At 35.8% G+C, this 27,638-nt stretch overlaps 2 protein-coding genes across 17 annotated transcripts in view; one reads left to right on the forward strand and one right to left on the reverse strand.

Moving 5' to 3' along the window:
* The window catches only part of KIF20B (kinesin family member 20B), a 67,265-nt gene extending 44,308 nt beyond the window's left edge, over positions 1–22,957 (reverse strand). For 7 of the 10 annotated variants that reach the window (XM_013054752.2, XM_004749681.3, XM_004749679.3 and 4 more), the window contains exons 1-14: positions 22,855–22,957; positions 19,283–19,430; positions 13,857–13,943; positions 13,636–13,752; positions 12,893–13,031; positions 12,149–12,333; positions 9,829–9,856; positions 9,121–9,348; positions 8,017–8,128; positions 7,021–7,092; positions 6,575–6,721; positions 5,725–5,887; positions 4,801–5,088; positions 186–325 (exon numbers count right to left, since the gene is read on the reverse strand). In XM_013054752.2, coding sequence (XP_012910206.1) covers positions 186–325; positions 4,801–5,088; positions 5,725–5,887; positions 6,575–6,721; positions 7,021–7,092; positions 8,017–8,128; positions 9,121–9,348; positions 9,829–9,856; positions 12,149–12,333; positions 12,893–13,031; positions 13,636–13,752; positions 13,857–13,943; positions 19,283–19,429 — 1,853 coding nt within the window. In that variant the 5' untranslated portion in view covers position 19,430; positions 22,855–22,957. Of the gene's footprint in view, positions 1–185; positions 326–4,800; positions 5,089–5,724; positions 5,888–6,574; positions 6,722–7,020; positions 7,093–8,016; positions 8,129–9,120; positions 9,349–9,828; positions 9,857–12,148; positions 12,334–12,892; positions 13,032–13,635; positions 13,753–13,856; positions 13,944–19,282; positions 19,431–21,683; positions 21,821–22,854 lie in introns of all 10 variants that reach the window. The other 3 variants (XM_013054747.2, XM_013054750.2, XM_045068723.1) reach the window with 3 other exon arrangements.
* A 55-nt stretch (positions 22,958–23,012) lies between these two features.
* PANK1 (pantothenate kinase 1) overlaps positions 23,013–27,638 on the forward strand; it is a 109,528-nt gene continuing 104,902 nt past the window's right edge. The window contains exons 1-3 of one of the 7 annotated variants that reach the window (XM_013054754.2): positions 23,013–23,265; positions 23,572–23,642; positions 23,736–23,869. The gene's annotated coding sequence lies outside the window, so the exon portion shown is untranslated. The remainder of the gene's footprint in view (positions 23,266–23,571; positions 23,643–23,735; positions 23,870–27,638) is intronic. The other 6 variants (XM_013054756.2, XM_013054755.2, XM_045068466.1 and 3 more) reach the window with 6 other exon arrangements.

The raw sequence follows: 27,638 nt of genomic DNA on the forward strand, positions 1-27,638 counted from the left end.
AAAACTAAAAGCAGATTCTAAATCATTCATGTACAACTCTGAAACACTGTAAGGATTAGCAAGTTACTTTCAAGCCCGCAGAAAGGTCAGAATTCAGAAGCCACTTAATATAAATAAATAACTTTTTAAAAATTCTGAACAAATAAAATTCTCAATTTTTACTAGGACATAAAGAAATAACTTACTTAAAGTCAGCTTCCCGTTGAGCTAAATATTGAGTAAACTCCTGTGTAACTTCATCACGAATTTTAAATTCCAGTGTTAACTTTTCTTTTCTTTCATTTATCAGTTTTTTTTTCAAGTCTTCTATTAAATCTAATAGTTTCTAAAACATAAATATTAAAATCCTAAGAATAAATATATCCCAAAAGAAATACTACAGTCTGAGCATTCAAAAATAACTCTTCATTTAGTGACCACAATTATGCATTCTTTCAATAATGGTAGTATTCTCACTGAAAATATTGCAGAAATTCATTACTCTGAAATATCAAGTGGACCTCTCTGTATTTTAAAAATATACTTACAGTAACTCAAATGTATTACCATGAGGCTACACAAAGAAAGGGAAAAAAAGGAAAAAAAAATCTAAAAATCTATTATCTACCAGAAACTACTCTGAAGAGTTCATATTTGATGCTTTTCAATCCATACAACCTCTGTGAGGTTGGTAGTAGCATCCATATTTCAAAGGTGAAGAAAGTAAAGAACAGGTCTGTGGAAAGTGCTGAAGGTTGGATTATAAATTAGTCAAGATCTAAAGCCTAAGTGTTACATAGAGAAGTTACTAAGAATCCCAAAACACTTTCCAAAATGGAAAAAAGAGATGTAACATAAACTTATCTTACTAGGCTTTTATAAATATCCAAATGTAAGCAACAACTCTAAGACTTTGGAAAATGCATACATAATCATATAATATGGACAATGGATAAATAAATCAATTAACACTTAACCTGGCCAATACAGATCTATGACAAAATAAATTAGAGCATCAGAGAATAGCCTCATATTCCTTAAGATTTCTATTTAAAGTTTCTCAATAATAAATTAATCAGTAAACTCTCTCAAAGCTACAGATCTTTCAGTGTCTCAATTTTAAATCTGAAAATATTTTTTATAGATATTTTGACTTTTTAATTCTCCCATGAAACTATACCAAGTAAATACTTATATAACAGGACCCAGTGTTTTGGCTGTGAAAATTGTTATCAGAGTATTGTTTTGTAGTAGCGATTATATTTAATTATTGAAAAGTGAAACCTAATTGAAAAGTCAAACATAAAAAGATTGGTTCAATTATGGTGCAATCACAAAGAAACCTACTGTAATGAACAATAATGACATACTATTAATTCATACTTTGCACAATCTTGCACAATTTGTACTTTCAAGTGAAGAAAATCAGCATACAAAAGTGTAATGTGCAGTAAAAAACCATTAACATGACTGGTATGTAAAGAGATTTTTATATTTAGTTTCCCTCTTTTTCTTTTTCCAGACTCCACCATGATTAAATAATACTTTTATAATTTCAAACAACCACATTTTCCCACTGTTTAAAACAATAAGCTGTAATGAAATCTGAGCTGAGATCAAGAGTAAGAAGCTTAACTGAGTGAGCCACTTAGGTGTCACTATTTTTTTAGCAGCAATATCCACAATAGCCAAGCTATAGAAAGAACCCAGACGGCCATCAAGAGAGAATGGATAAATAAGACACACACACACACACACACACACACACACACACACAGGAATACTGCGCTCAGCCATCAAAAAAATGAAATCTTGCCATTTGCAACAATGTGGATATAACTACAGGGTATTATGCTAAGTGAAATCAGAGAAAGACAATCATCATATCATCTCACTCATATGTGGAATTTAAGAAACAAAAAGGTATCATAGGGGAAGGGAATGAAAAATAAAACAAGATGAAATCAGAGAGGGAGACAAACCATAAGAGACTCTTCAACATAGGAAACAAACTGTAGGTTGCTGGAAGCAGGGTGGTGGAGTAACTGCATGGTGGACATTAAGGCATGTGATGTAATGAACACTGGGTATTCTACCTCTGAAACTAACAATACACTATATGTTTAATAAATTGAATTTAAATTTTAAAAAATATAATAAAATAATAAACTATAATGACTAAAGAAGAAATGCAGGAGACCTAGAGAAATATGCATGAATGTGGGAATAGCTTGGGAAATCGCCTTATTTTAATAATTCTCAACAATTCATGTTTTATCATTATTAGCGCATGATAAAGTTTTTGCTAAAAAAAAAATCTGGTCTTTCTGGCTAAATGAACCATAAGTATCAATATGCCAATATCTATGTATCTCATAATGATTTTTAATGCAAATTAAAATGCTAATAATATAAAGCAAGCAGTCTAATCAGTTTCATTTTTAAAAGTTAAATATTATAGGGGCGCCTGGGTGGCTCAGTGGGTTAAAGCCTCTGCCATCGGCTCAGGTCATGACCGCAGGGTCCTGGGATCGAGCCTCACATCATGCTCTCTGCTCAGCAGGGAGCCTGCTTCTTCCTCTCTGCCTGCCTCTCTGCCTACTTGTGATCTCTGTCTGTCAAAAAAATAAAAATTAAAATAAAATAAAAGTTAAATATTATAATACACTTTGATGTAATTTTTATTTTATCAATGCTATAGGGAGATATGCACTTATACGATATTATCAATTATAAACTGTAGCATTAGTTACCTCTGGTAAATTCAGAAATTTTACTAACATTTCAACTTTAATCAACATCACATATAAACTTCAGCTTTGAGAAAATTACTACAAACTAAACTAGGCCTACTGATCGCTCCTTTTATCACTGAGGTAAAGCATTACATTACAGAGGTCCGCAGTAAGCAAGATCCCATCACAGTGAACAGATAGATTGGGACAGCATCTGAAGCTTTCATTCGCATTTCCAAACAACACATGTGCAATAATGGTCTTCAGGGACATTGAACTAAATTATTAAAACAAGAATATTTAAACCAATATATCATCCATCTACTTTGACTTCTACAGTCCAAGGGTACTAGGACGTGAGATTTGTCAACACTTATATTTTATTTTACTTTTTTTCAAGATTTTGTTTATTTATTCGGCAGAGATCACAAGTAGGCAGAGAAGCAGTCAGAGAGAGAAAAGGAAGCAGGCTCCCTGCTGAGCAGAGAGCCCAATGCAGGGCTCGATCCCAGGACCCTGGGATCATGACCTGAGCAGAGGCTTTAACCCACTGAGCCACCCAGGTGCCCCTTGTCAACACTTTTAAAGCACACCCATGAGCATATGGTTATCAGGGTACCTAGGACAATGGTTAAGAAGACTCCATATATACAGATGTAGTTATGGCCAATTAATGAGGGGAACCAGTAATATGAACATGACCTAAATCTCAGATTAATACAATGTAAATAAATGTGTGAACTGTATCTGAACAGAGGCTAAAATTACCACCATTCAATCTTATTTATTTACCATAAATATATAGACGAACAACCAATTCCTGTTTTTGAAGAAAGACTAATTGGTACTAGCTGGCCATTTTGAGTGCTTGTACTTAAGACTGCAAACTAAGTTTGGTGCAGTATGCCAGAATCATTGTGTGAAAGGATACTGCAGAAGAAGGCATCCATATGGTCTCAAAAGTATCATCACACAGGTGATACAATTTCACAATGAAAAGAGATCTGAAACACAATACCTTAACCAAATGAGCAAAACCTAGCATCACCAAGAATGGGGAAATCAAGTATCCTGTGTCTCCATATAGGATGCAATATGAAACTCACAATGTGACGTAGATAATAGTGTAATACCTGAATCATGAAGAAAAATCAGAGAAATCCAGATTGGGGGTGTTCTACAAGACAACTAGCCTTAACTTCTCAAAAAATATCTTTGTGGGATTACAAATAACTAAAGAAACATAAGAAACATGACAATCAAAAGCAATTTTTTAACTTCAGTTGTAGATCAAAAACAAAGTGCCTATAAAGGACATAGTAGAATCACTGAAGAAATCTCACTATGGACAGTATAACAGATTATTCTATCAATGTTAAATTGCTTGGGTGTGAAAATGGTCTTGTGATCATAAGGATTATGTCTACAGTATTAGGAAACACAGTGAAGTAGTGGTAAGGTATCATTCATTATGTCTATATCTCATTTTCAAATGGTACAGGCAAAAAATGTGTATTCACAAACATATAAAGAATTGAACATGGTATAATGTTAACTAAAAATCCAATGAGTTTTCACTGTACTAGTCTTTCTGTGGGTTTAAAATTTTTCAAATTATAGGAGCACCTGGCTGGCTCACTTGGTACAGTTTGCAACTCTTGATCATGGAGTTGTGAGTTCAAGTCCCATGTTGAAAAGATTACTTAAAAATAAAATCCTTAGGGGCGCCTGGGTGGCTCAGTGGGTTAAGCCTCTGCCTTCAGCTCAGGTCATGATCTCAGGGTCCTGGGATGGAGTCCCACATCAGGCTCTCTGCTCAGCGGGGAGCCTGCTTCCCCCTCTCTCTCTGCCTGCCTCTCTACCTACTTGTGATCTCTCTCTCTGTCAAATAAATAAATAAAATTTAAAATAAATAAATAAAATCTTTAAAAAATTATTTTCTTTCAAAATATAAAGCTGAGATATATAAAAAATTTAGCACATTGTTGAAAAAAATTAGAAGACAGGGAGATTTAAGTATTATTAAAACTAACTTCACTTAAATAATAATAAGCCAAGCTTAGAAATACAAGTTCTTAATACATACTCTCTTCTCCTCGTAGCTAATGAAAGCCTTATCTTCCTCCAGTGTTTTATCTAGATCTTCATCAGTAAGATCAGTTTCCATACTTTGGTTTTCTTCACCTTTTTCTAAATCCTCAATTATATCTTCATCTTCCACCACATCTTCTAGACCACTTTCCCATGAAATTGTGGATCTTTTTACATTTAATATTTTATTAACTGAATTATTAATGTCTAATAATACCTCTTGAGACTTGACAGGTCCAAATGATTTCTCTTGTGAAGAATTTAAAGTGTCTGGAACACAAACCTGTTAAAATATCCAATGTGACTTTTAAAACAGAAAAGGAAAAACTGTCGACGAAAAAATAATTTCATAAATTTAAGTCAAATGACAATTCTAGCATTTAAAAAAGACCTATGCAAACAAACATACAGAAGGGCTCCTAGCAGAAGGGCTTCCTGATTAGACAGTGAATTAGATGGGTGGTGGAGCAGTCAATCCATTACAAGAATACTCATAATTTGGGGGTGCCTGGGTGGCTCCCTTGGCTTAGCATCCAACTCTCAAGTTTCAGCTCAGGTCATGATCTTAGGGTTGTGGGATCGAGCCCCATGTTGGGCTCGACATTCAGCTCAGAGTCAGTTTGGGTTTCTCTCTCCCTGTCTCTCTGCTCCTCTCCCTCCCATGCTTTCTTTCGCTCTCCCCCGCACTGTCATTTTCTAAAATAAATAAATAAATCTTTAAGAAAAAATAATAACACAAGGGATAACTTTCAATCTTGTCACATGTCCTCTTACTTGGTCAAACATTTACATTTTTAATCTTCAATTATTTCCTAGGTTTACAGTTTTAAGTGCAAAATGTATTAGCCATGCTGAGAAAAAATGGTTCACATTCTAATAAGAGACTTAATAAATTCTGCAGAAATTTGAATATATTTACTTTTTGTGCAATGGCTGAGAATTTCAACACATTGAGCGTTTCATCATAGGCAAAATAACATTGGCTGATGTTGACAATCATGCATATTTTCCCTTTACCATTAAAAAAACTTTGAAAATAGTGGGTCAGTTTGCTTTCCCGGAAAGGCACGTGCTGTTGAAACCTATGGAAAAATTTTTCAAAAAACTCTAAGTTAAAACAAATCTCATGAAGTAAGAATGCTAATAAATTTTACAAAGAAATAATTGATCTAGCTATCACGGACTTCTAGGTTAGTGACTAGCATATAAAACAGAAAGGTCATTTTGTTTATTCCTACTATTGTCTTTAAATACTGCTGATAATAATACCAACAATAACAATACCTCACAAGACAAAATGTTAAGAAAATCAAATTGAAGTGGGTTGTGTTTTCTAATGTTAAGAAATTTTACAATATATGCCATGAAACACCTTTACTAAAAATGATAAAGGTTAATTACAACTCATTCAGCTTAAAATGCTAATTAATGCAGAAATCTATTACATCTAGAAGAACAAAATGATTAGTAAGAATAAAGTGGTTATAGATGCTAAGCCAGGATCATGAGAGGCTTATTATCTCTAGTGTCTATTGACATATACTTGCGATGGAAAATATTATGTTTACTTGATGAGCCAATGGCATCGACTGACATTGTTTTTTCATTTCAGTTTTTTTAATCCAAGAATTCTAAGTATTTCTTTCATATTTCATGTATAGCCATTACAAAAAAGCAGGTTAAAAACAAAAGAGAACTTTCTAAAATAAGACTTGAAAATTTAAATATTATTAATACTTAATATACCCATTGCACTTCCAGCAACTTACTTTGACTTTTCACTGTTTTTCAAAACATTTATACATTTTCCCAGAGTTAATAAAGAAGTGTTGATATTCCCAGTCTCTCTTAACCTTTCCCCTTCATTCTGTGTCTTCATGCTTCTTTCTGAACCAGCAAGATCACATAAACACAATCTGAATTAACAAAAAAAAAAAAAACTATAAAAAGTTCTTCAAAACAAAACAATTCAAAATAATTACAATTTTTTTTTTTTTTAAGTGAGAGATAGAGAGACAGCCTTAGTGGGGGTTGAGGAGGAGAGGGAGAGAGAGAATCTTGAGCAGGCTCCACGCTTAGTGAAGAGTCTAATACTGGACTCAATCTCACAATCCTAAAATCATGATTTGAGCTGAAATCAAGAGTCAGGCACTTAACCAAGTGAGCCACCCAGGCGCCCCCAAAATAATTACAACTTAAAGAATGCTCAACTTACTCACTGACTCGTATTACACGAGGCATTTCAGAATCTTCAATCTGTAATATTCTAATGGTGAATATGCTATGACTAAAAGAAATATAGAAAAATCAAATGTTATCTTTCATTTTTAATTTCTATATTCTAAACAGACAACATATGCATCTAAATCAACGTTTATATCCTAATACTAGCCATACCTCCAGCACTGTACTTTCCAACTAGTTGCCAGATATTTCAATCCAGTGTTCCACTGTCACCTACATACCTAATTCCCTAAAACCAAATATCTTATCTTTCATTAAGCCCCAAATTCTCTGAACCCTCTCCTTCTCTTAACATTCGAACTTCTATTAGTGAAATCATTTATAATAAAATCTCAATATACTTGCAAAGATTATGCTATCAGTTAAAATGGTATATATACTAATTTTCTTTTAGTATACACTTAAAGTAAAGCATACATTAGGCCCAAATACAGGCTTATCTGGATCATACACTATCTTCAAGCCATACTGAGTATGGGGGACAGGGCTCTTTCCCCCTTAAGAGACAGCCTGTTTTAAATATTTCACTGCTCCTGTACCCCTGGGGATAAAAATATATGTTTATAAAAAATAAAAAATTTAAAAAATAAATAAATAAATAAATAAATAATTCGCTGCTTAAACTTATTTCCTTTTGTCTCTCAAGCCTCCATCCCTTCCTTCAAAAACATCATTCCTTAACCCCTTGAGATGCATACTGTAAGCAACTCTTAAAATATTGAGCTTAGATATTCACATAAAGAATAAAAATACCTAAGAGACTTTATGCAAATTAGTACATTTTGTTAGAACAATAAATAGTCCTGATAATCTTTTGTGTTCATTGCTCTTAATAAAATATTTTTTATGCCCATGAATTCATTTAACATATCAGAGAACCTACTGCCCACTTTAATCTTAGTTGTATTTATAATAGCACAGATTATACTGGGTACTTCAAGTTCACACAGCAGGGCTTCCTCTTTACCTTCTACTAGAAGCATTGTTCAGTTTGGTGAAGGCAACACTCTGGTGCTTTATTCCTAGTTTTAAGAGTCTATACGCTTCTTTGGAATCAGACACTTGAATCCACTGTAGATCTTTGAAAAGTAAAGAGGACACTTACCACTTTATAAAAACAGCATTTGTTATACAATGTAATCTCTTTAGAGATTTGTAACCTCTTTTCCCAAAGACATATAATGAAATCTTTTAATAACAACACCTAGGTGGAATCCACTCACACATTCTATATTCCACTAGAAGAGATACACATGAGGAGGATACTATAATTATTTTCCAATATTTAAGTTATACAAACACAGATGTTTTTCAACAGTAGTCCAAAGGGAAAATTGAAAATAGAAGAAACTCCTTAGAATTAAACACCCAGAAAAAAAAAGATGAAAACAAAGCATATTATAGATTAAACCTACAAAATTACCTAGATGTGAAACACTGCAGATTGCAATTCATTAGTCAATCATGAAGTCAAATTTAGAGTCATAAACAACATTTTATAAAAATGAAACAGAATACAGAAAAATATCAAAGAGTATTCCTTGTACTAAGGGTAAGTATAATTAATGAAACTTCTCAGTTGTAAATACATATGCATATATATATACACATGCAAACTAGATAATGTTAATTATCTAGTATCTAGTTTATCTAGTTAATTACTAGATAATTATCTAGTTATCTAGTTAATTACTAGATAATGTTAATATATGTATGTACTTTCTACTTTGAGTAGTGATTTTATAAAGTTGGAAAAACACCACTGTGGAAGAGCAGATACATTTCCATAGCTTCACAGCTGCTACATAGCTGCAGATTAATGTGAATACCAACACACACAGCTTTTCCCACCTCCCAAAATCTACCAATGAAACTCAAGCAAAACAGTATCAACCCTGACCCCTTTACACTCAGGTTTAATTAACATACCAAAACATACCTCCAAAGCACAAACTTCTCTTACTATGTTGATGTTAATGATTAATATAAAAATTTTCTATCTCCAGCTTGCTGTAACAAAGTCTAGAAAGAAACTTCAGAGCAGTAAAATAAAAAGCATTAATTACTATACCTTTTATAAAAGAATAGCCCCTTACATCTTGCGAAAGGCGTAGCATCTTTCTCTTTTGGAACTTAGATAATACGGGAACTAACAAATCATAAATACATTCATTGTAAATCTCAAAGAAAGAAACCCACACAGAAAATTTTATATTATTATCCATATTCAAGCTAGCTTGTTCACAGTCTTTCATGGATTCTTCAAACTCTGGGATATTCAAAGAGTTGGTTAAACTTCCTACAAAAAATAAAAAAGGATAAACACAAAATTTAAAAACAGGCTAAAACTGACACAAGACAGATCAAGAACCTGAAAAAGTAAATAACCTTAAATCTTTCAGCAAGATTAAATACTTTTTGGACCAAAACAGAGGTTTTAAAAAAACTCTGTATGAATTAAAGCTTGGCTCCTTTTTATCTTTCTTTTCTTTTTGAAAGAATTCCAATGAATCAAATTGAAATCACCTGTAAAGGACAAAGAAAAAATAGTATCTCTCTTGAATTCTACATGAAAGTTACAAGTGAAAGGGATTCCTTCTGATATTAAATCCAAATAAAACTTTACAGTGACTGATATTTCATATAGTATGTACCATTTTCTTATAATTATTGTTATTAAAAAAAATTAAGTCACTAGGAGTGATTCAAAAATTAAAAGCTATTCAAATGTATTTCATATAATAAACATTTGAAAAGTAAGTGAGAAAGGAAACCTTACCATCGTAACTATCATTCTGCATCACAACCTAAAAAGGAACAATTTTTTTTAAGTTAAAAACCATTTTTAGTTAAGGTTAAATAACCAGTACATTGATTGTCTATCTGAATAAGTCACCATACAAATCACAACCTTTCATCTACTCAATTTCAATGACCACTATTAATTCTTTCCCCCAGTTAAATAACAGAGTCTCAAAATAAGAAATCTGGGAGGAGCATCTGGGTGGCTCTAGGTTAAAGCCCCTGCCTTCCGCCGAGGTCATGATCCCAGGGTCCTGGGATCAAGCCCCACATCAGGCTCTCTGCTCAGCGGGGAACCTGCTTCCTCCTCTCTCTCTCTCTCTGCCTGCCTCTCTGCCTACTTATGATCTCTGTCAAATAAATAAATAAATAAAATATTTTTAAAAAAAAGAAATCTGGGAAACCACAAAAGAGTATTAAAAAGACTATCAGGGGCGCCTGGGTGGCTTAGCTGGTTAAGCAGCTGCCTTCGGCTCAGGTCATGATCCCAAGGTCCTGGGATGGAGGACCCTGCTTAGGCTCCCTGCTTAGCAGACAGCTTGCTTCTCTCTCTCTCCCTCTGCCTGCTGCTCTGCTTACTTGTGCTCTCTATCTCTCTGTCAAGTAAATAAATAAAATCTTCAAAAAAAAAAAAAAAAGAATATCATCATATATGATCCCTGCCACTCACAATTACTAGTAATATTTCAATATATTCCTTTCTATTCTATTCTCCACACTTATTACACTGACAGCTTTTACTTTTACTATGTTTAAAAAATTATTTATAAACAAGTAACGGTGGCTGTGTAATTGAAAAGATGTGAAATACATTAATTATTCCCCTACTACTAAGCATTTAGATCATCTACAAAGTAATGTCAGTAAAATAATACTAAGATATATAACTTTATCATTTTTTTCTTCTGTACTCTAATTAGTTCCTTAGGACATATCCCTAAATGTGAATTAGTGGATGAAAAGATATGAAAAATTTTTAAGTTCTCACTCACAGTATTGCCAAACCATTTTCTAAAAACACATTTTACAAACAATATATGAAAGCGTGATTTCATTTTTCTAAAATTTTAATAACTTCATAGACTATGTTTTAACTGGATAACTTGTGAGGGAAGTTTTTTTCATGATTAATGACTTCCATCTCCTCTAAGAATTTTCCTCGCTATTCCCTACAATTTCCATAATTTTTATTTATACTCACTATTTTACTTTCAGAGATCTTAATCATGGGCTCTAAATTCTGAACTCACTGAGCAAAAAATATTTTATTACCTTGAATCCCTGATTTCTAAATGTCTTAAAAAAAAAAAAAGAACCCCATCAATATTATGCAACTATCTATAAAAACTGTTATTAGTTTTAACAATCTTGAATAGGATAAATGTCTGAAAATGGAACATTAAATCCATAAGAAACAGGAATAAACAAATATTCCTTTACAAAAAACTTTCTGTGTGGAGCGCCTGAGTGGCTCAGTGGGTAAAAGCCTCTGCCTTTGGCTCAGGTCATGATCCCAGGATCCTGGGACGGAGCCCCACGTCAGGCTCTCTGCTCTGCAGAGCCTGCTTCCTCCTCTCTCTGCCTGCCTCTCTGCCTACTTGTGATCTCTGTCTGTCAAATAAATAAATAAAATCTTTAAAGAAAAAAAAACCTTTCTGTGAAAAACTGATTGAGGAAAGAAAGAAAAGAGGCCAATATAACCTAACAGATAAGAAATTTATAATTTCTTATAATAAATTATAATTTATTTAATGTTATAAGAAATTCTCACTTTTTATTTATCACAGTCCCTTGATTAGACTTTGTATGTACAAATTACTTCTACAATTAAAAAATTTTTAATCATTACATATAGTAGTCCCTACAACCAAAAAAAAATTTCAGAACCAGGGGCGCCTGGGTGGCTCAGTGGGTTGAGCCGCTGCCTTCGGCTCAGGTCATGATCTCAGGGTCCTGGGATCGAGTCCCGCATCGGGCTCTCTGCTCAGCAGGGAGCCTGCTTCCCTCTCTCTCTGCCTGCCTCTCCATCTACTTGTGATTTCTCGCTGTCAAATAAATAAATAAAATCTTTAAAAAAAAAAAAAAAAAAAATTTCAGAACCATTCACATGTGTACTGTTTAAACATTTCTGTTATTTGTATAATATAAAGCAAAACAAGTTTATACTTTTCTCAAAAAGAAAAGACAATGATCACCACCACCACCACCATCACAAAATATTCTAATATAAGCTGAAACAAAGAGCTTATAGAAGATCATAATGTATATATTTTTCACATACTAGACTACTCCCATACCTCTTTAATTTGCCGAAGCAATGCACTTTTGCTAGCAACCTCTTCTTTCTCTTGATGTGGTGATAACCGTAAATATTCTCTAGATCTATGTGGTTTAAGGTTCATCTTTGTGTACAGCCTTTCCTGAAGACTATCAAATAATACATTCAAAGTTCGTGGCAAAATACCAATATTTTCTTCTGTGCCTGTGAGAAAGAGTTTTTGTTTTATACTTTCTTAGAGTATTAGGAAAGTGGAAAACATTCCTGCATTACCAAGGTTCCTTTTATACCACCAATAGGCAAGAGTAAACAGCTATGACAAAAGCAAGAGAAGCTGAAGGATTACTCAGTTTTCCATCACTTTGCTCTTCATTGTATAATGGGACATTTTATCAACTATTCTACTGGTGCAAAATCTGAAAATTTCCATTCAGATCAGCCATAACATTTGCAATCACCCATAATCACAAAGTATAAAAGTAAACAAAATGCTTCCTTGGTTATCCATGCTTAATTCACTATGTCACATAAATCCTTTTTCTGAATTTTTATCATCTCCTTCTCTATCATCTGGGTAAAGCAATTTCACAAACGAATTAAATCAATCTGAATCAAAACCCATCAGCAATACACATTCAAAATGCTATTAGTATTAAAAATGGAGTAAATGTACTAGGTGATGGAAACATAACTACATGCAAGTATTATGAGAATGAGGGTATATTAGTGCTTTAATCCTTTCCAGCAAAAATAATAAGTTTACCTTGAAATGTATATGTTTTTCCTGAATTGGTTAGCCCGTAAGTAAAAATCAGCCGACTCTGTCCTTTCAAGAGGTCTTTTACTGGCTGCATAATGCAACCCTGGAAGAATTCCTTCTGTGTAGTTTCTGGACCAAAAACCTAATAAGCATTTTTTAAAACAAGCCTTTTTAGAAAATTCAAGTAAATTTTTACACTCAGTTCTACCCCCATAACTCAGGTTTTAAATTTTTATTTTTAAAGCTTATTTATTTAAGTAATCTCTACAGCTAACATTGGGCTCAAACTCATGACCCTGATACCAAGAGTTGTGGGCTCCCCTAACTGAGCTCACCAGGCACCCCTCATGCTTCAAAAACTTAAAAGATCTCTTTTACAAGATTCATATACTTAGGATAGGTGCCATATCCCCAACTCTCACAAATACACATGATATTTTAACTACGTCAGAAAGTTTTCAGGATAGAAATCTGACCTAGTCAATCAAGTTTTCATCTAAATTTTGAAAAGAACATTTCTTAAAACAAAAAAAGGTTTAAAAACTATAATCTATTCACTTCCAATTATATATTTATAAACCTGAAATTTGAGTCCTACTCTTAAGAGAAAAATACCAATGCCTAATACCTAAGTTCCATAAGCACATGATGTGTATAGTTCATTATATACAATTATGTGGCTATTTAGCCTAAGTCAAATCGCTTCGACTTAAAAGAAAAATCTCCAGTTTCACATAAGTACTTACCTTGGAAAAACTGAATTTCTGTGCCATCTGTCCAGAGCTTTTCTCACTTAACCGACCAAGGATGCTTTGAGGATCTTTCAGCAGAATGGTCTGTGAGTCCAGCATATACACACAGCCCTAGAACACATAAATAAACATAAATAATCCCACAATAAATAAATAAAAACAATGGCATTTTGTCCATTTAATGAAAGTAAAACCCAATTAAAGTCACCACAAACCTCAGACTCATGCTCTTTTTCTGACTGTGTAAACGGTCTTATTCGAAGACAAACCTGGAGATAATCTTTGGATTCCAAACTATTTGCCTTAAAAAAGAAGAACAAAATAACTGTATTTTAAAAATGCAAAATATGGCTTTTCAGAAATCACCTTTCTTTAAGTGGCTATTACTATAACTAACTGAGACTACAGAGAACCCCTAAGCAAACTGTGATTCTTCTGTTTGTAATCACTTTATATGTCTAAAAAGAAGCAAATCTACTTTTAAAAAAACACTGCAAAAGACTGTTTCCTCTACTTTCTCTATTTATACTTGAAGCTTACAATATGTCTCTTTTCCATAAAATCCTTGCCTTTATAACTAAATAAAAATAGGGCTCTAAGTCACTAAAACACAGTACTCTAAAATACATTACATGCAACAGAATAGTCTATTAACCGAAATGTTCAATTCCATCTAAAATTTTTTTGCTATACATCATTCTCTTTCCTCCTTCCTTTGGGAAAGAAATAAGTTTAGTTCATGTCTTAAAATAATTCTAAAGAAATGTGGTTTTGGTTTTTTTTTTTAATAAAAAGGAAAGAACTACTTAAATACACCTTACTTTAAAAAAAAAAAAAAGCACCCAGAAACTAGAAAATCTGAACAGTTCTATATCTATTAAAGAAATTCAACTTATATTCAAATAAACAAAATAATCCCACAAAAAAACTCCAGTCCCTGGTTTGAGAGAATTTATTAGTCAATTCTCTCAAACATTTTAGGATATAATCATACCAATCATAGAGAAGCCTTTAAGAAAATAAAAAAAACACTTTTCAACTAACTTTGAGTATGACATAACCCCGGTACCACAATATGACAAAGGTATCACCAGAAGAAATTACAGAACAATATCCCTAATTAAGATAAATGGAAAAATTCCCTAATAAAGTAATAGCCAATATATAAAATAAGATAATACATCCTGACCAAAAACTGTTTTATCTCAGGAATGCAAGGTCAATTTAGCATTGAAAAATCAATTTAGGTAAATAACCACACTAAAAGAATAAAGCAATGTACATCTCTAAGGGTGTCTGGGTGGCTCAGTTGGTTAAGCAACTGCCTTCAGCTCAGGGAATGATCCCAGAGTCCTGGGATGGAGCCCCAGGTAGAATTCCCTGATCAGCGGGGAGTCTACTTGTCCCTCTCCCTCAGCCTCAAACCTGCTCGTGCTTTCTCTCTCTCTCTCTCTAATAAATTAAAAAAAAAAAAAAAAGCATTTGAATGATGACATGAAATTGACATAAGTATTCAACATCCATTCATAATAATTCTCAGCAAAGTGGAAGAGACAAAGGATATCCTTCACCTGACAAAGGACATTTACAAAAACCTACAGCTAACATCACATTTAATGGTGAAAGACTGAATCTAAGATGAATAGCAAGATAAGTAACAATATGAGGATTTCTGCTCTCACCATTTTTATCCAGCTCTGTACAAGAGGATCCAGTAAATGTAATTAGGAAAGAAAAGAAAGGAAATGGAAAAGGAAAGAAGGGCATCCCAAAAAGAAAGGAAGGGCATCCAGATTGGGAAGAAATAAAATTGTCTTCATTCACTGACAACATTAATATCTATATGCAAAAATCAAATAAAATCTACCAAAATGTTACCTGAACTATTAAAGGAGTTTAGCGATGTAACAGGACATAAGATCAATATGCAAAATCAATTATTCTTTTATATACTGGGGAAAAAGTCAGAAATTGATTTTAAAAAGCAATACCATTTGGAATTGCATCAAAAATCATGAAATACTTAAGGGATAAATCTGACAAAAGATGTGAAAGGGCTATTCCTTGGAAACTACAAAAACAATGTTCAGATAAATAAAGGAGACCAAAAGAAATTGAGATACACCTTGCTCATCGTTTTGGTAAACTCAATATTGTTAAGATGTCAATTCTTCCAAGACTGATCTATAGATTGAATACAACAGCAATCAAAATCCCAAGAAGCTTTTGTTGTGGCAACTGACAAGCTCATTTTAAAATTCACATAGAGGGGCACCTGGGTGGCACAGTGGGTTAAGCCTCTGCCGTCGGCTCAGGTCATGATCTCAGGATCCTGGGATGGAGCCCCATATCCAGCTCTCTGCTCAGCATGAAGTCTGCTTCTCCCTGCCACCCTCCCCCGCCCCGCCCCCCGCCCCCCCGCTTGTGATCTCTGTCAAATAAATAAATAAAATCTTAAAAAAAAAAAAAGAGAGAGAAAGAAAGAAATGCAAAGTACCTAGAATAGTCAAAACAACTATGAAAAAAATTTGGTGGGCTAACAGAACAACACTACCTGATTTCAATACTACAATGATCAAAACAGTGGGGTACTGGCAGAAAGACAGACAAATAAATGAAACAATATTCAGAAATAAACCCCTACACAGGACATCTGATTGATGATAAAGGTGGAAAAGAAATGGAGTACAGAAAGCACAGCTTTTCCAACAAATCAGGCTAGAACAACTGGATACCTATACATTTAAAAAAAATAAAAAGAATCTGAATACACAGTTCACATTGTATATAAAAATTAATTTAAAATGGATCATATCCTAAATGTAAAATTAAAACTGTAAAACTTCTAAAAAGAACACACAGAAGAAAATCTTTGTGGACTTGAGTTCGGCAAAAATTTTTCTTTTTTTTTTTTTTGTAAAGATTTTATCTACTTATTTGACAGAGAGAGAACACATGGGGGAGTGGCATGCAGAGGGAGACAGGGAGGGAGAAGCAGGCTTCCCTGCTGAGGAAGAAGCCCAACATGGGACTCAATCCCAGGACCCTGAAATCATGACGCTGAAGGCAGACGCTTAACCAACTGAGCCACCCAGGTGCCCCAGGCAAAGATTTCTTAAATATGACACCAAAAGGACCATCCATAATAGAAAAAATATTGATTAAATTAAAATTTCTGTTCTTCAAAAAAACACTAGTAAAGGATAACAGGCAAGCCATAAACTGGGAAAAAGTATTTATAAAGTATATACCAAACAAACCAATGCATCTGAAAAATATAAACGATACTTAAAATTAAATAATAATATAAAAACAAACAACCCAATTTTTTTAAATGGGCAAAGATTTAAATTTAATTTAAAAAAACACTAATGAAAAATAATCACATGAAAATGTTCAATATCTTTAGTTATTAAGTTAAATGTAAATACCAAAGTGATACCATTACATCTATTAGAATAGCTAAAAATAAAGACTGCCCAGAAAAGCCAATATAAAATTGAAGGAGTAGATCAAAGTTGAAGGACTGACAGTGTACAACTTCAAGACATACTATAAAGCTACAGTACTCAAGACAGCAAATGAACTGGCAAAAGAACAGAATCCATCAATGGAACAGAACATAGAGCCCAGAAATAGATGCCCATGAATACAGTCTACTCATCTTTAACAAAGAAGCAAAGGCAATACAATGGAGCAAAAACAAGTCTTTTCAACAAGTGGTGCTGCAACAACCAAACATCCACATGCAATAAACTTAATCTAGGAAAATTAATCTTATACCCTTCACAAAAATGAATTCAAAATGGATACAACCCTAAATATTAAAACTATTAAAGTCCTAGAAAACCCAGATATGGATTTTGGCTATGACTTTTTAGATTCGACACAAAAGGCATTCTTAGCTTGTGAGCAATACAAAAACAGTCCATTGCTTATAGCCCCTGTGTTAAGTGAAAGAAGGCAGACATAAAAGACTACATGATGCATGATTCCACATAAATACCAAGAGGCACGTATTCCTTCCTCCCTTTTTACCTTCTTTCTTGATTTTTTTTTAAAGATTTATTTATTTATTTATTTATTTTAGAGAGAGAAAAAGAGAATGCAAGAGGTGGGGAGGGGCAGAAAGAGGCAGAGAGCGAACCTCAAGTGGGCTCCCCACTGAGTGCAGAGCCCAGACATAAGGCTTTATCCCATGACCCTGAGATTGTGACTTGAGCTGAAGTTAAGAATTGGATGTTCAAACAACTGAGACACCCAGGCACCCCTCTTTCTTGATGTATGATTAAATGAGCTCAAGTAAAAAACCCTGGCATATGATGGATATTTAATAAGTATTATTTTTTTAATTTATGCTCCCCTTCCCCTTCCATCATTCTTTAAAATAGTCCATCTCTCTAAGGCATCAAAATTAACAATAGAAAATATAACAAAGAGGATATAAATAGATTGAAAAGTAAATGTGTAAGAAATAAACTCTAGGGGCAGCTGGATGGCTCACTCAGTGAAATGGCTGACTCTTGTGATTTTGGTTCAGGTCAGGATCTCAGGGTCCTAGAATGGAGCCTGCATCAGGATGCAGGTTCAGTGGGGGAGTCTATAGCTCACCCTGCTGGAGCTCTCTCTCTCCTCCTTTCTCCCTATATCTCTTAAATAACAAATAAATAAATCTTTTTTTTAAAAAAAGGAATAACGTCTACAAAGACACACAACAGTGGTAGTAGATAGGGTGGTAGAAAGAAGGACTTTTACTTTTTAAAGTTATTTTAATTTATTTTATTTAAATATTTTAATAATTTTAATAATTTTAATTTAACTAAGGCCTGCAATTCCTAGGGGCATAGTGGAATATTTTACATTTTTGAGGGAATCACAGGCATAGTTCAACATACTTGACATATGTTGAACACCACGAATGATTAGCTTCAAGTAGCTCACAGTTTCAGTGTTAGATCATAGTATTTCTTTTGTTGTCGTTTCTCAGTGAAGCTAGATTTTCAGTGGTTGCTGTGATTAAAAAAAATAAAATAAAAAGTACTACCCCAAAACAAAGAAGAACAGAAAATAAAGTTGGCAATGCCTAATCTGATTCCAAATCTTGAAAAGTTATGAAGTGGCCAGAAGGTATTATCTCCTTTTTTTTTTAAAACATTTTATTTATTTATTTGACAGAGAGAGAGAGTGAGAGCAGGAACACAGGCACGGGGAGTAGGAGAGGGAGAAGCAGGCTTCCCGAAGAATAGGAAGTCTGATGCAGGGCTTAATCCCAGGACCCTGCAACCATGACCTAAGCCAAAGGTGGATACTTAACCAACTGAGCCACCCAGGTGCCCTCAAAAGGTTATTACCTTTACATTAAATAACTGTGGTAATTATTAAAGAAAGTAATCTTTTTAATTTATAATAATTTTTTCAAATGGCTCTTGGTTAAGTATAGTAGTTATATATTAAGTAGTTTGGACCTACTACTTAGAAGAACTGATATATTTAGAATGCCACGAAAAAATTACTGAGATAGAAAGTTGCCTCAAACCCACAAAGTCTAGAAAGCTCTGGTCATACCTGTCAGCAAGTATGTGTGTGCCACACACATTTCCACTCAATCACGATAATCAACATAAAATTTTCTTGTACTTACCTCAGTGCTTGAAGCAACTAAGGAAAATTCATGAGAGAGATTAAGCTTAATGCCATCAAAATTTATTTCCGAAGGCCTTGCAACTGGGTCAGCACTAACAACATAAGATGGTCTAGGCACTCCATCTTGATTTAAATTAGATTCCATTCTGCAAAAATAATAGTAACTTCAGATAATCTTAATAAATTAGCATCTAAGCCACCCATCGTTTAAGAATTGAGTCCAGTCCACTACTAACCCCCATATAACTAGATTTCCAAAGAAGGAAAACATTAGACTGCCTCATCTGTAACATGATGACCCAGGGAAAAGACAATGATCAAAGTATTTACAGATTCTGAATCAAATAATGGCCACAGCCTACCACTACTACTCATATGACCCAACCTATAGATAGATTCATCAAAAGAGATTTCATGAGCAATGGTAGCCCGTTACGTAAGACAGTATAAAACATTCAATCTCTGCCTGAAATCCTCTCAGAAATCAAATAAAAGTAATTTATAATCTTGTGTTATTTTAGTTATTTAATGTCTTCTGAGAATGTTACCTACAAACTCTGTAACATTTTAGCATTTAAGAGCTAAACTCAGTTATCTGTTGAACTCTTTCTACTGAATTCTTCCAAATAATGCAAGTGAAAACTAATGTATGACACTGTGTAAGGCTTAAAAATTAAGGTGAATATGGAATAATGCATCAAAATGTTACAACTAAAGTAAACCTTAACTAAAAAAATTTTAACATTCTAATAGTTATTGACAATCTACTAGATGAATAATACCAGGAAGAAAGAGAGCTCCCTGCTGTTCTTTGACAATACGATGAAATATCAGAATGGTACTCCCAAACGAGGGTTCCTGGCTCAGGAAGACATTAATGGGCAGCCATATGTGTTATATAAAAAAGCCAAAGATGGACCCTGTATATTGCCCCTATGTTGCTTACTTCTTCACAGGCCAAAAATATTAATTCAAAAACCCATTAGGTACCAGACTCAAATTTTTATGCATCAATTTGCTTTTAATATAGCTCAAATTATTTTTTTTAAGAAGTCATTTAGAGTCTAACTAGTTTGCACATCCCAGAAACTGCACCCATCTGCTAGTCACAAACAAATTCAGGACCAAAAGACCGAAACCACTAAAGCCTTTTGGAGTTCTCTGACCCCGGGACTCCCCACTGTGCTGCAGAGAAAAATCACTTAAGACCATAAGCCCCCAATTCTAATTCTTCCTCTCCTTCCCCTCCCAAACCCCTAGTTCCCTTGCCTTTTTACTCTTCTAGTGGTCCTTCACTCTACTTTCTGGAAGGTCTCATGCTGTGGGGGACTTCCCTTGCATGCAATCCTGTCAAAGTGCTACCCCAGTAAACCTCCTTGTGTGTGATACCACCATACCATGGTCATAGCTTTCTCCTTGATCAGCCCTGAAACCCACAAACTCAATACAACAGGGTTTTGTTTTTGTTTTTCCTAAATCTCCAAAAGACAAAGGAAATTATTTACTGTGCACAAAGCCCAGCAAACTATAAGATCAACCAAACATACACTTAAACAAGTTTAGTACCTTGGCTGCTTTTGTCTTTATTGTATTAAATCAGTGACATAATAAAAATGGGATAATTACTTAAATGTAGTTTAATAGAATATCTCAAACATGCAATGTATGAAAAGGGGTATGTGATAGAGTAAAAATAACCACTGATCTACAACATAGAGGAAAAGTTTGCAAAAACATTAAAGCAATGGCTTGACATCACATAAATCAAATTTTATGGAAATGCCCATGAATTTGGAAGATAAATTTCACTTTGTCTTCAATTAATTTCTGGTTTAAAAAACAGGTAAATCTTTTATTAAATTATTGAATTAAAAAGAATAACTAGGGGTGCCTGGGTGACTCAGTGGGTTAAGCCTCTGCCTTTGGCTCAGGTCATGATCCCAGGGTTCTGGGATCAGGCCACACATGGGGCTCTCTGCTCAACAGGGAGCCTGCTTCCCCCTCTCTCTGCTTGCCTCTCTGCCTACTTTTGATCTCTGTCAAATAAATAAAATCTTTAAAAAAATAAATAACTATATCTCTTTTAAAAAGTAAGGTTATAGTATTTGTACTTGTTCATAGGTTTAATTTCAATAAACTGCCTCTTAACATTTATAAAATTGTTGAGACGGACTGTCGCATCTTGTATGTTTGGTTAACTTCTACTTGCATGTGAGACGTTAACTTCTCCCTAACTAGACTACAGATCTCTTGACAACAAGAACTTTCTTTGTCTTATACTACTCTGTATCCCCTACAACTCATTCAGAGATGCATGAGTGATAAAAACTCCCTGTCTGATTACTTAAATAGTAATAATAAAATCCTCTAAACCAAAGAAATATAAAAATTGGTACTACTCTTTCAGTGGTAATTGTTTTTAGCTGCAGCAGTCTTCAAGACTTCATTTCTCATTTCAGAAGGCTGTTCCCATGACTGAAAAACTGCATCTTTTATCTCTTTTATCTTCTCTCCAGTGAGAGTCCATGGTTGAACACTGGTGAAAGATAACAAATCTGCTACTGAATGAGGTTTCTGAATGTCATCCACAAAATGTAGTCTCAAATATCTATCATCTAATTGATGAATCCTTTATATGATTTTTCAAACTGAAGTCTTGGGTCTTGGACATCTAAATATATATATATATATATATATATATATATATATATATATATAGCTATCGCTGCTTCTGAATAAACATGCTACTTGGTTTTAAAACCAACAAAAGCAAACCTGGATCTGGTCACTTTAAGCAAGGATTGCTTAAGGTAGGAACCTGTGTCAACTAATCATTCAGCAAAGAATATTAGAGGGTGTGTCAGGCAGGAATCACTGAAGCGGGTAGTGGAATGACATGGAGGGAAACATTCTAAAGAGGGGGATGAGAGCAGTCATTGAATTCGCCACACACACTCCCTTCCATTTGGTACCGCAAAGCCTAAGAGGGCAAGCCCCAGGCACCTGCGGCAGCCTGGAAATTAACGCACAGATGGCCGCGACAGGGCTCCCCGCAAAAAGAGATCATAGCACCTGCCAAGCAAACTGCTCACCTCGGGGATTCAGAAAACTAGGCTTGGCAATGGAGACCTGCGCCTCAACAGCAGCAGCAGCAAAGCAATAGTAAAAACGTTAATGACTGCAAACACCTGGTGCCTAATATATACTAGCACTGTTTCTAACAACTTTCCATACTATATTATCTAAACAAGGACCGAAAAATTAAGTACTATTATTAGTAGCCCTTTTAACAGATGACCCAGAGAGATTAAATATGTTGCCTTGCCTCCCTCAGCGAATATGCGGTGGAGACAAGATTTAAGCTCCAACCCAAGTAGTATGGCTCAATCCTACGATGCGCAGGCGGCGCCCACGGTCCCCAGGAGCACCCATCGCCCTACAACCCAGTTCCTGAGAGTATCCTCACGGGCATCGCGATCCCCGTCGGAAGGCACTCACACCGCCAGCGCGTTTCCCAGCTTCAGGCCTGGTATATGCGCAATCACCCCACCTCCTTCCTCGCACCCTCACCTGGACGCACAGCTTCACCTGCAAAAACTGTCTGGGCCGCCCAACCTGCGCGCAGCACCGCGGTGTTTTCGTTTTCAAATTCAAACAATGGCGGCGAAGTTAGCGCACGGAACGCTGGGAGTGGGCGGAGCTTCCGGAACGACGCCCGGGAGCGCAGAGGCTCGCGCGGTGGGTTTCCCACCCGCTCCCGGAAGAAGCTTTCAAATCTGGGGCGGATCTCGGAACGCGGGCAGTCACTGGGCGGAGGGGCTGGTGGGCCGCGAGCGAGAGGAGGGCTGGGGCTCGGCGCCGAGTCAGGTGTGCAGCGCGGGCTGGGGCACTGCGTGGTTACTGCGGCGGGTACCACCTCTGTTGGTATGGACGCCAGTCTCGGATACCGTCCTGGAGATGAGACGTAGCAAAGGCCTGGAGGTGAGGCCGCTGCCACGGCACTTGGTCCCGAGACTCCCCCAGGGACGGGCGGAGGAACGGAGAGTTAGCCTCTGCCCTGACGCGTCCCCGCAGGCGGGAGCAGGCTTCGCCTCCCGAGAGTCGCTTAGAACTAGGGCAGTCCGCACCCAGAGGGAGACTCCTCCCGCTGCCTGACCCCCTGCCATCCCCAGTGACCCTCCTGGACGGACGAATTAAGTTTCTCCCAGAAGAGACTTTTATAGGCATTTTCTTCTCTCTTTTTTTTTTTTCTTTTTTAATCTTTCTTGCCATTCCGAAAATATAAAGCACCTACCGCGGCCAGGCGCTGTGCTGTGACAGTCTAAATCCCATGCGTAGGCAAGGTCTTTGCTCAAAACGTAAGTGCCAGTGCAGCCTTATCTGCTTCTTTTAAAGTGATCCTCTTCTTTTGTGTGTTGCTATAATATTCACGACAAGCATTTATTATTTAGGCCGCCTCTCCCTGCTGTGCTTGATTTTAAAGAAAAATAACTGCTAAAGTTAATTGAAATTTTACCTTGTGGCAGTCTTGGTATTAAGCATATAAAATGGATCGTCTTACTAATCCTGAGAACAGCCCTTGGAGGTAGGTACTATTATTATCTCCATTTTATTGATTCCGAGGAAACTGAGTTCATATGGTTAAGTAATTTGCTAAAAAACCTATGGCTATTAAGGGAGGAGTTGGGAATTTAAGTCAGCGGAATGATTTCATAGACCCACCCTCTTACATAGGGACTTATTTTTTACTATTTTGCTTGATTAGGAGCAGTTTTAGAATACCTACTTTGATGAACTTCAGGTCTTCCTTACCTTATCATTCTATGTATCTCCCTCCACTTAACTCTTCTCTAACTAACTCCCCACTGTCTCCTCATTCAGTTCATCTTCTTTCCCCACAAGATAATCATTTAAAGTGAGCCATTTTGGAGTAGAGGAGAGGATGCAAGGCCAAGAGTTAAAATGAACAGAGAAGGGGCACCTGGGTAGCTCAGTGGGTTAAAGCCTCTGCCTTTGGCTCAGGTCATGATCCCAGGGTCCTGGGATCCCGCCCCCCATCGGGCGCTCTGCTTCGGGGGGAGCCTGCTTCCCTTCATCTCTCTCCGGCTGTCTCTCTGCCTACTTGTGAACTCTGTCAAATAAATAAAATTAAAAAAAAAAAAAAGAACAGAGAAAGTCAATGTAAAGGGGAAGACACGAGGAAAGATAAAATAAAAGCTATTTCCTCCTCTCCCGTCTGGCTCGAAAGTCTTTGGTGAACTCAGTGTCAAAGTCTCCTTTGCTCTTTCAGGCAGGTCTACCCCTAAATCTGTTGTTTCTTGTCATACCTCACAACATCTTTATTGCTTTTATTTTAAGATTTATTTATTTATTTAAGAGAGAGAGAGAGAGCGCGCGTGCAAGTGCACAAGGGGAGGCGGGAAGCAGAGGGAGAGGGAGAAGCAGACTCCCCTGCTGAGCAGGGAGCCCAACCCATGACCCGGAAATCATTACCAGAGCCAGAGTAGAAGGGAGATGCTATACAGCTAAGCTACCCAGACACCCCTGCCTTTTATTTCTTTTACCAGCCGTTACTGAGTCCTGTCTCCTGAACCCTCCAGGGGTTCTGTTTATTTATTATTATTTGACAAATACTTATTGAAAACCTGCTTGCTATGTGCGAAACGCTAGGCTGGAAGGTAGGGAAACAGTGGAGGAGAGTGAGCAAAATAGACACTAACCCTCAAGGAGCTTACTTTCTAATGGGAGAAACAATCAAGTTTAAAAATACAAATAATTGAGAAATCACAACTGTACTGAGTGGTTTCAGGGAAAATATTCTAAGAGCTGTAAGACTATGTCACGGGGAATCTGAGAAAATAATGTTTGATCTGCATCTCCACAGCTCATTAGGAAATTAACCAGGTTTTAAAAAGAGAGAAAGGAGTAAGCATTCCAGGCATAGGAAAAATAATACCAGATACAGGGGAAGAAAAAAAAAATCCAATGGATTCTCTTATTTTTATCTTGCTCCCAGAAGCAGCCACACAGTTAAATGCTTGAGCCTTGCCACCCTCATTTGGCTTCTGGGTCAGCAAAAAGTCACTTTGTCCTTGTATACTCCCAACCTTACTAACCACCTGTCTTAATCTCCTTTTCTGTCTCTTCTATCTAACCTCTAAATAATGGGCATCCTCAGAGCTTGGTCCTGAACCCACCTTTTTCTCTCCTCTATAGTCGTCCTTTTGGCAACCTTACCAACTCCCATGGTTTTAAGTATCTTTATCCTTACTGGTGACTTCCAAATTCCTCGTTCTTTCCAGACGTCTCCTCTGAACGCCAAACAGATGCAAATATCTGAGTACCCACTTAACATCTCTACTATATTCAATATGGGATGGTGATTTTTCACTCCAAACCCCAACTTCTCTCCTCCCCAATCTCCATCTCAGTGAATAACACCACTATGTCCCTGCCAGTTACTCAGGACAAATAAAAGAATCATCCTTGGGTCCTCCTTTTCCCTCAGCAATTTCACTCAGTTCATAAACAAATGTATCTGTTGTGCTTTTGTGCTACAAGTAAAAATAAACACCTATTTCCTTTTCATTGCCCAGACCACCATAGCCTCCCAACTTGTCTTCCTGCTTAAGATCCTGCTCTCCTCCACAACATTCTTCATAGAGCAACCAAACTAATTTCAAGATGTAATGATCAAGTCACTCCCTGTCTTAAAGCTCTTCAGTGATTTCAGAAAAAATTCATATTTATGTTTTTAAGGGAAGAAAACATACCAAAGAACCTAAAAAATACACTAAATTTTGTGTAAGAAAGAAGAAAGTGTACATACATACATACTACACACGTTGGACCTGTTTTTTAAGAAATAAATTCAAAAACTAAATCAGAAAATTCGCTGAATGAAAATAGTTCCCTGTGGGGGGTAGGAATGTTTTGCAGGGACTAGTGATGGCAGTGTGGCTTCTCTGAATAACCTATATAAATATATGTATATATACGTGTGTGTGTGTGTATGTATATACATATATATATACACACGTATGTATATACATACACACACATATGTATATATATAATTTTTTTTTGCCTTTTCAAAACATTAAATCTAGGGGCGTCTGTGTGGCTCAGTGGGTTAAGCCTCTGCCTTCAGCTTCGGTCATGATCTCAGGGTCCTGGGATCAAGCCCCACATTGGGCTCTCTGCCCAGCGGGCAACCTGCTTCCCCCCTCTCTCTGCCTGCCTCTCTGCCTACTGTGATCTCTCTGTCAAATAAATAAATAAATAAATAAATAATCTTTTTTTTTTTTTAATCTTTTAAAAAGAAAAACATTAAATCTAAAGCCCTGGAAATAAAACCAAGCCCTAAAATTTAATACAAAGAAAGAAGTGAACATACTTGAGTATCAAATTGCCAGCATAACTATACAGAGAAAAAGCATTCAGTCAATTAATTGAGCACAGTACTCTATCAACTGGAATTAGGAGTTGTGGGATACAATGTACAGTGCAAAGAAATCAGTAACTTCACCTAGTAGGTCTGATGTTGAAAGGGGTATTGGTGTAGCAATTTTGAAACTACTATGCATGAGTTATAGGACAAAGCAAATGAAGAAATATATTTATGTTGCTTAGAACTGAGGTTCTCAACAGTAGGAGAAGAAGATAACAAATACAGAATGATAGAGGCTAAGGAAGAATCCCACAGTGCTGGATTTGAATTGGTAGTAGTAAAATCAAGTTATGATTTTTTTTTATCTCAATTGGTCCATTAACAGGGCCTAGAGGCATAGAAACCCCAACTTCCCAGTGAGAAGAAGCACACCTAGCATCAAGCCACCCACACAGTTGCTAAATACCATTCATCACTAAAAGGAATCAGTGTTCCTTGGAGAGAAGGCTAATTCACACCTGGAGCAAAGAAATTGCAAAATGAGCCTAGAACATTCTTCTCAGAAACCAAAGAAGTCCTTAGAGATTAACAGGGACATTTCAAAGGATATTGGACCTGGATTAACAGAGCTGCTGTTGACCACACTTGTAACAATTTGAGCATTGAAAAGAATAATGATGGTGAGAAAGCAAAACAGATTTAATTTTTTTTAAGCTGTCCCCATGAAAGGGAGAAATGAAATAAAAATGAAAAATTCTTTACACAGGAATGCCAGTTCATGAATACAAATGAAACAATAAATAGAAAATCCCCATTTTGTACTTTCCAATATAAAAATTAATATGGGTAGGGATGCCTGGGTGGTTCAGGTGTTTAAGCATCAGTCTTCAGCTCAGGTCATGATCCCTGGGTCCTGGGATTGAGTCCTGCTGCTACCCATGCGTGTGTGCTCGCTCTCTCTCTC

Source organism: Mustela putorius, unplaced genomic scaffold, assembly GCF_011764305.1.
Source record: "Mustela putorius furo isolate JIRA1106 unplaced genomic scaffold, ASM1176430v1.1 tig00003909_pilon_pilon_pilon, whole genome shotgun sequence".
NCBI classification, from domain to species: Eukaryota; Metazoa; Chordata; class Mammalia; order Carnivora; family Mustelidae; genus Mustela; species Mustela putorius.